This window comes from Podarcis filfolensis (genome assembly GCF_964270895.1).
Source record: "Podarcis filfolensis genome assembly, chromosome: 10".
Lineage (NCBI taxonomy): Eukaryota > Metazoa > Chordata > Lepidosauria > Squamata > Lacertidae > Podarcis > Podarcis filfolensis.
This window is the reverse complement of record NC_139612.1, coordinates 47,746,431-47,755,840: the sequence shown is the minus strand read 5'-3', so window position 1 is coordinate 47,755,840 and position 9,410 is coordinate 47,746,431. Positions and strand designations below refer to the sequence as shown.

At 44.7% G+C, this 9,410-nt stretch overlaps 1 protein-coding gene across 1 annotated transcript in view; it reads left to right on the top strand.

Annotated features, from left to right (window-relative positions):
• The first annotated feature begins 4,127 nt into the window (after positions 1-4,127).
• CYTH4 (cytohesin 4) overlaps positions 4,128-9,410 on the top strand; it is a 49,368-nt gene continuing 44,085 nt past the window's right edge. Inside the window, exon 1 of the mRNA XM_083573962.1 lies at positions 4,128-4,278. Within this exon, the coding sequence (XP_083430088.1) occupies positions 4,260-4,278 (19 nt within the window). The 5' untranslated portion in view covers positions 4,128-4,259. The remainder of the gene's footprint in view (positions 4,279-9,410) is intronic.

The window sequence follows — 9,410 nt, the reverse complement described above, 5'->3', positions numbered from 1 at the left end:
TTTAAAAGCAAATTGGTGTGTTTTAATGAAGGGTGAATTGTCCATGTGATCATTGCAGCTATCACTTGACAAATTACAGCTTTCATTAGTCGCCACTTTGCTCCGCTAACAAGCACACAATTAATTACTGCCATTGCCTGTACCAAGTCATTACGAAACAATGGGGAGCAGTGCGGCACCTTAGTGATCTGTCATGTGTCAGCTACTGAACCATAGTGAGGTAATTTAGCTCCTGTGGAGGGGCAACTGGATCATGTCCTCAGATGCTATGAGGCTGGCATGGTTTCCCACAGTATTCTCAGGCTTTCAGAAGAAGAGATTGTGACAACAGTGATTACACAACTCAAAAGATAATTGCTAAATTACCATCAATATGTCTTCCCATTCCATCTCCATCTCTTCTTTCTGCAGGACTTTCTTCCAGAGCACTTTCAAGATCTCTCCTCTGCAAATTTCCCCCCACTCTGCTGTCATGGGGTATCACCCATAGTGGTGCAATTTGGTCATTTCAGACTTGGGACATAGTGGTTTCATTACAAGCTACTGTGTATCAAGGCTGGACAAAATTTGCAAATTAATACATCCTTGTGCAAATTTCAGTTTCTCTCAGTTTCTCATTTTTCCTTTTATAAAAAAATCATTTTTATTTGATTTTACAAATAGAAAATTATAACAAACCAAATGCATATCCATATATAATGATTACTCTGAATCTCCCGACTTCCACCCACCCCCTCTGTGGGTCTTGTTCTCAACATTTATAACTGCATATTATTCCATAATCTATATTGTATATCAGTTCATATTATCCATGGTATTTGTTACATTACAAGTGCGATTAAAATCCTGCTAATATACTTGGAAGTACAGACCTACACAAATGAGTTTCTATATTACATTGCCAATCAGACTTTACAGTCCACCATATTGTCTTTGATGATCGTTCTCAGTTTTGGGGCTGCAACCGTGAATTTTGCAACTTTGTCTGTCACGAACCTATTGGTGCAGACAGCAAATACGTGATCTTCACTTGATCATCCACATCGAATGGCAGATTTTTTTTTTAAAAAAGCCATTGCCTGATGACCAGCACAAAGCCTTCAGTTTTCTTCTTACCTTCTTCTCTGTCCAGCCAGGGGCGCTGTTGCCCAGGGTTCTCTGTCCTCTACATAAGAAGCAAGTGGAGAAAGGGTGGTGCTGTCTTCTATTTCTCAGCCTTGCTGTTTGAGGAAGAAGATGCTAAAAGGAAGTGGAAGAGGAATTATTGACATGCTGACGCCGCTTGGCTGTGCCTTGTGACCCAGAGGAAACAAATGTGGTAGGAAAGACAGGACTTCAGTGCTCATGGCCTGTCTTCAGTCTCCACTCATGATCAGAGAGGCTTCCCAAATGATGAAAATATGCTTCAACACATCATTTCATTCCCATAGACCAGTGTCCAAACTTTTTCCAAAGAGGGCCAGATTTGATGAAGTGAAGGGCAGTGAGGGCAGACCAAAGGGCAGACCAAAGTTGTTAACCTTTTTTTATTTTAGGATTGAAGTTGTTGAGCTTTTTTATGCTTTTGCCCCAAAGTTGTTGGAGTGAGATTAAGGGGAAAGGCATAAACTACACAAATCCTACAAAGAATCAGATTGCATTATGACTCCAAACTGGGGCCACTATGGATAATATTGAGGAAACAGACCACAATTTCTATTGCAATTGCATGGTAGTCGCCTATACAGAAGTCAGAACAGTGTCAGGTTAGGATCTTTGTGCTTTGCACACACTCTCAATTCCCCAGAGGCCCCCCCCTTTGACTTCCTGCTTTGTTGAAGAAGCAGAAGTGAGTTATGCATATTGTCTTTAATGGGCAAGACTGGGAAACAGAGACTGTATGCACATTGGGGCATTAATGCATCTTTGGGTCTCTTTTTTCATATGCACTTTGGTTCACTTTCCCCCATGCATGAGCACTTCTAATTTTATGCCTCCCAAATCTATCTCGAAGTTTTCTGTCTAAACCATGGGCAGAACTTTATGGGATGTATTTGTAAAATGTGCTGTTGTCCTCTCCTCTCCATTAATGTGCTGTTGTCCTCTCCTCTCCATTACTACGTCCTCACCTCCAGTAGTTCTGGAAACGTGAGCTGCACGTTATTATTATTATTATTATTATTATTATTATTATTATTATTAACCTGCCCTTCACCATAAGCCCCTAGAGAGCATGTGTGGTATGGTGATTAGAATGTCAGACTAGGACCTGGAGACCAGGGTTCAAATCCCTACTTGGCCATGAAGCTCATTGGGTGGCCTTGGGCCAGTCACTGCCTCTCAGCCTTACCTACTTCATTGGGTTGTTGTGAGGATAAAATCAGGCAGACAGGACTACAGTGGTACCTCAGGTTACAGACGCTTCAGGTTACAGATTCCGCTAACCCAGAAATAATACCTCGGGTTAAGAACTTTGCTTCAGGATGAGAACAGAAATCGCGTGGTGGCGGCACGGCGGCAGGAGGCCCCATTAGCTAAAATGGTACCTCAGGTTAAGAACAGTTTCAGGTTAAGAACGGACCTCCAGAACGAATTAAGCTCTTAACCCGAGGTACCACTGTATGTACTTCATCTTGAGCTCCTTGGAGGAAAGGTGGGGTACAAATGAAACAAACAAACACACACACAAACTAAAATACAATTTTAAAAAGAGTTTAGAACAACTTACACAGATGCACTTAAACATGTTTTGTCCATGGAATTGTGCAACAAGTAACTTCAGACAAAGCAAACATTTCAAGCCTGTTTCATGGTGGGCAGAATGGCCATTTAAAATAAATAAATACAGTTGTGTTTTTCCATGTTCTGGCTTTAGATGATTTTCAAAAATAAACATACAGCATTTTCAAAAAAATAAATAAACAAACATGAGCATGTTGCATCTGGCCAAGCACTGTGCCAGAATGCCAGGGTACAGAACGGCAATGGATATCTGTAATACCCAGACCAGAACTTGAGGTAGAGTAGAAAATATGCGGTATGTTTCACACATATATACATATGGCTAAGGAAGCATGAGGAGATCAAGGTTGGGGTGAGGGGATAAATTAGTGTGTTCCTTTCCCTTTCCCTTTTTATTTCACACCTCCTGCAGCTGCTGATTCTTCCTGAAAGGCCTTTTAATATCTATATCCATATCGCTGTTGTGTGCAAGAGCAGTTCTATACAAAACAGCTTTAAAATAAAAATAGAATAAAATTACTATGTATGTGCCTTTAGCAACTACTGGTGGAAACAGGGACACTGTCAACTGCATCCTTTTCTTTCTGCTGATGAAAACAAGATAGTTCAGGTGTGCTCAGGCAAGGAGCAAATGGAAGTATGAAGTGTGGCAGTAGACAGCACCCAGCGAAACATCACCACACACATGGACCCCTGCCTCCCACCCACACAATGCGTTTTATTGCATCCACAATTGGGTACCTTGCAATTTTATATTGGGTTTTCTTCCCTTATCAGATTAACCATAGATGGGGGAAATCCAACTTAATTGGGGAGAAAGTGTGGGCTTCCACTTGAACGAGGAAGATTCTGTTCAGCTTCAAACCCACATTAAAACCTCGTGTGAACAAGCCCAGAGATCCTGGATGCAAAGAACTAAAAAACTTCCCTCCTTTTTATTTACTCGGCTGATTTGCTGTGCGGAGCCTGAGGACTAAAAAACAGATGGGGATACATTTGCAGCACCAAATCATCCTCTTAATAAGCAAATCCTTTTTGCACTTCCAAGTTCCCTTTTCCTTCCCAGAGCATGCAGGGTAAAATAGCCAACACAGAACTGCTCAGTCCTAGACTGCATCACAGCTCAGGCCACAAAATCCCATTATCCTCAGCGGGGCTGTCATTTTGTCTGTAAACACCTTGAGAGCTGTTGCATTGCTGCACATCTGCAGCTCAAGACCCTTTTCAGCAAGAACAGAACGGCTGCTCATGGCAGCAATACTGTGGCTTTTCTTTCAGGAAACAACCAAAGAGCATTTGCACTCGTTTCTGAACCAGGACCACATGGCTTCCTCTGTCAATCTGAACCCACAAGGAGGAGGAACCAGAGAGAAAGAAAGGGGCGGAGTCACAGATGAGTGCAGTCCTCCTGGGCTGCTCCCTACATTTTAGTTACTGTTCCTCTGAAGTCACTTTAATTCCGAAGAAGCACAAAGGGAAGAGAAACCCACACAGCTGTACCAGAGTTGGGAGAATTGTCTTCTCAGCCCGGCTTCAGAATGGATGCACATCCCACCAGTAAGTCAACTCTTTAGAAAATGGGGGCCATGTCTTTATTCTGCCTCCAAGTTATACATGCTGTGGGGATCCAGAAGGGTCCGCCTCATAGGATCATCGCCAGCCTAAACCAGTTATTGAAAAGAAATGAGACAACAGGGATCTCTTGGGCAAGATGTTGAGGTTTGCCAGTCTGGTCTGAAGGATTTATTTCTTTCACTTCCACCCTCCCAAAGCCACCTGTGACTGAAAAAGGTCTGGCTCATGTGTCCTTTCTGCATTTGATGCTTTACGGCTACGTGTGAATGGAGGGATACCAGGGGCGGCTGTACCATTAGGGAGAAGGAGGTGGCTGCTTCAGGCAGTGGATGCTGGGAGGCTGGGAGTGGCAGCAAGAGTGTTGGACGACAGAGCTACCTGTGCCACACAGCCTGTCTGGTGTGCCCCTAAACTAGCTTGTGGAGGTGCAGTGGAGGATGCTGCCCTGTGGCCAGTGTTGACTCAAGATTCAAGCACCACCAGTTTCCTTGGTTTCTGGATGTGGAATAGAAGGGGTATCCACCTTCTCCTATATCTCAGCATTCCAGTGTTGTTGGTCCACACCAATGTTATTGGGCGACAGCCAGATTTCACCCTGTACTTTTTTTTTAATGCCATCCAGAGGAAACCTTTCATTTTCTTTGAAGTGTGCTTACAAGTACACCTATTCTGGCTCAGATTGTGGATGAGCTCCCCCAGTTTGCTGACCTTTCTGCATAACTTTCAGATTGGGTTGAGCAGACCCAGCACCTTGGGGAGGAAGGGAAAGGATGTGTGCCAAATGACCTAGAGAAGTACGTTCGGTTAAGGGGAAAGATTGGAAGAAGGGGAGATCCAAACTGGGCAAGCAGAGGTGCCCGCAGGATTTTTCCTGGGGCGGCAGAAGAAAAACACTGAAAGGGGCGATCAGGTTAGTTTTTTCAGGGAAGGGTGTGTGGCTAATATTGCCTGTACGTTTTGCCTCAAATCTCAGATTCTACAATTGGTAAAAACTTATTTTCATTAAAAAAACACACACAACTAAAGTTGGGAATCTGAGTTTCATGATTTATCTGGGGTGGGGTGGGAACTGTTCCACTTCTCCCCAATTGTGGGTGCCTATGTGTGAAAATGCTGTTTGTATCAATGGTCTTTACATGGGAGTTGTGAGACCTCCATTGCATTCTCCATTCTCCATACATCTGAGAAACAATAGGAAAATTTGGAACAGTCAAGTGTATAGGGCAGAAAGGGTTTGCTGAAGGCAGGAAATGAAGGGTGGTATTCAAGTAAGGGTTACTCAGAGTAGACCCGTTGAAATAATTTAACATGGTTATGTTAGGTCCATTAATTTTAGTGTGTCTAATCTGAGTAAACTTAGTTGGATACCATCTGAAGTAGGGGTTGTATTCAACTAGGTTGAATAAGCCTCTGCCCATTTCAGTTTTCTCAGTTTCTCATTTTCCCACACTTAAATTCAGTTCTCCATTTTTGCAGCAATTTGCAAAAAAAGGAAAAAGAATCCTCACAAAAATTCACCAGCAAGATTTCTCTTAAACACGTTTTATATGCAAGCATTTTCCTCTCATATAATGCATTTCGTACGTTGTTTTCACTAATTTATTCGTTGTCATCCACATGTTCCCCCAAAATGTGCATTTTTGCAAACCTTGTTTGGTTGGAGAGCTGCCTTGCAAACTTCAGATAAGTGTGCATTCTGAAGGATAGCTGCGTTATGGTCCACGGGTTGTTTCAGAAAGTGCAGATTTGATAAATTAGGTTTTAAATGAATATTGAATCAAATTTCCCCTCAATCCCTACTCACCATAGACCTGTTGGATTGTATCTATTTATTTATTAAAATTTATACCCCTTGATTGAAAGAAAAAATCCTCAAAACAGTTTACTAAAAAAGTTAGTCCAACTCAGGAGTAGACCTATTGAAAATAATAGACCTAAGTTTCTCATGTTCATTCATTTCAATGGATCTGTTCTGAGTAGTACTGGATCCTACTGAATCTGCTTTGCTATTAATTATTTTACTTGAAAACTTCCTGCAATTGTGGCATGTAAGCTGAGGTGATACTCTGCTTCTCTCCCAGCTGTGGCAGCCCCACCAGTTGCCAGGGCCCAGAGAGGCAGAATGGGGCAGTGGTGAGGGTGAAGAAAGCCACTGGGCTGGTGGCATCCCACCTCAGTCGCCATGTCTTAACTCTCTCCAGGGGGCTCAGAGCCTCTCCATGGTGAACCCAGCTCTTTTGGCATATGTCAGCTGTACCTTATCATTGTTTCAAAAACATGTAGGTGTGCTTTTAGCTACCTTTTTATCCAGGTGATAAATTCTTAGAGCATGTCGTTATTTAGATTTTGTGACGTTAGTCGGTTTTTATTGACTGTTGATTTGTTTTAAGTGTTTTTTTCTTGAAGACTATTAAGTTATACAGGAGCAGCTTAGGCAATGAGCAATTTATCACTTAAGGTGGAACACAAACAAAAACCTCTTGTGGGGCGTAGGCAAGGGAAATAAACCCATGTGGGTCTTCACACTGTGGCAACTCTTAGGCACTGAGGTGGCTGGTGCCCATTGGGCCTAGTAGGGCAGAAGGAATGAGCCCATAATCTTGGTGGCCATTTTGGGTACTGCTCTCTTGCTCCCACCCAGAAGAGCTTTTTCAGGGGCAGATGAGATCTCACCCCCAAATAAACTCTTTTTCAGGGCAACAGTGAGGTGTGGGTCAAATGACCATGTCCCAGAATATACACATCTCAGTTTTGCACTGGGAAAAGTTGGGAGGTTTAGGAGCAAGAGTAGGTGGAGCCAAAGCCGATGACAGGCAGAGCTAACTAATTCTAGTTTTGTGCTCCATCCTTCCCCCTTCTAAGGCAACACTGAGGCCTAAGGAGGAGAATGCTGACAGGAAGTACCATCCCTTGGACTAGCAGTTGGCATGAGGACAGATCAAGGTTGGTGGGGCAGCACCCCATTTACCCTAATGGACTAGCCTCCACCTGTCAGAGTTTGGGAAAGGTGCTCTCTCAATATATAAAATTTATTTCTACAATTCATTACCCATCATTCTGTCAGGGATACATAAACATTTAGCTAGGCTTCTGTTTCGGATTCCCACCTCTTGGGTGTGGACCAGGAGGGCAGTTGACATCTGCCTTTGTTATCACATACCACAACAAATTGTATCCTAACGGGCTGGAATGTTGGAAGTAGAGAAAGTTTACCAAGACGAGACAAGGGTCCATGACAAGATCCTCAGGGCCTTCTGAAAAATGAGCAAGGAACATGTGCCTACTTTCCCCTCTTCCCAACCATCTCAAAGCATCTATAGCTAACCACAGCTAGATGGATGGGGGGAGATTTGTCTTCTTGTGGATGTAGGCCAACTGTGATCTTTTCCCTCCCAAGGCCCCATGTTCTCTTTGGCTGTACATAGGGTAGTCATGGTGGCGTCCAAATGGGAGGCTGTCTTAGGTCTGGGTAACAGGAAAGCTGCCACCCACTTCCCTCCAAATCTAAGAAGACCCTTGGAAGCTCCATGTTAGAAGAGGAAATCAGGAACTTGCCAGTTACTGGTTCCCAACTAAAAGAGTGAGAAGCCAAGTCTTGTTTTTCAAAGATGATTACTCTTCGGGAGACTCCTCCGACTCCTTCTCTCTCCCCTGCCCTCTGGATTTTGTTATAAGAAATTTGATTTTAAAAAAATTGTCACTTTATCTACTATCTGACCAAGATCTAGGTGCATAAGTTGCCTTCCAAAGTATCATCAATAAATGAAAATGGATACATTAAACTTAGCTAGACTAGGGTAATGTACCTGTGCCTTTCCACATGGTTCAACTATCAATCTCTCTTTCAAAGGGAACTCTGGGAATTGCAGCTCTGTGAGGGGGAAAGAGGTCTCCTGGCATCTCTCAGCATCCTTAGCAAGCAACAGTCCCCAGGATTCTTTGGGGAAGAAGTTTAAATTGGTATGATGCCACTTTACAAGTATAGAGCTGGTGGACCCCTAGTCCATCTACACAACTATTAAAGGTGCAAGAAACCTGCCTACTTTCACATCTGCTCCCCCCAATTAGGACACCCTGATTGGGGTAAGGTTAAAGCATATTGCATTGTTCCAGTGGTTGTGGTGATGGTTCATTATTTATATGCCACTTACTATCAAAACAGGCTTCTAATGTGTTTTATAAAACAGGAAAAAACCCCGATCATGCAACATGGTTAGAACACATTATAATTAATAATGCACCTGTCAGAGACTGTCTCTAGGTCCCGGCTCACAAAGGACCAACGCTAGCCGGTAGAACGGTATAAAGTCTTTATTGAAGTGTAGTTTCCATTTCCAAATCCTAGCGTGCGTCTCTACGTCTATTCCCTAGATCGGCGAAGTCCCATCTGAATCTCCGCCTCCTGTACACCAGTTCAAGACCCTAGCCTTGCTCCACCTTTTGCGTCTCTCCTTTCGCCTCTGGGTCCTACCACCCCCCGGGGTTCCTTCCTTCCTGGATGCCTCGGATGCGGACCCTTCGGATTCCTCCCCCTCCCTTCGGCGGGCTTTAGGACCTGGCTCCCTTTCCGGGCTGCTCATTGCGCCTCCCTCTGTTACATTTGAACTTGGCGCGCGCGCGCTGTCTCCGACCCTCCTCTCTACCGTTTCCTCGCTCTCCGACGCAGGCGTGGCTGCTGCCGGAGAGCTGCCTGTCGCTGGTGCCTGGAACTCCTCCCCCCTGCTGCTCTCTGGTGGCGTAGCTGGTCCGGATTTCCAGCTGCTGCTCTCCGGTGGGGTAGCTGGTCCGGATCTCCAGCTGCTGCTCTCTGAATCCCCTCTGGTCCCTCCTTCCTGAGGTGCCCCTCTTGGCAACCCCCCAGCTCTGCCCACGGGAGCCCCTTTCTGTGAATCCTCCGATTCGCTGGAGAGACTTAGGGACCTTGGTCGGCTATCGTCGCTAACTTCTCCCTCCGATTCCTCTCCATCCGTCCCTTCTGCTCCTGAACCCCTGACATCCATCCCCCCCTCGAAGCCCCCCCTTCCCCCCTCCCCTCCTTCCGGTGTGGGTTCTGGGTGCTCCGTCGTGGCGGGGGTGAGTGCCGGATACAGTTCTTCCCCCGTGTCGTACATCAC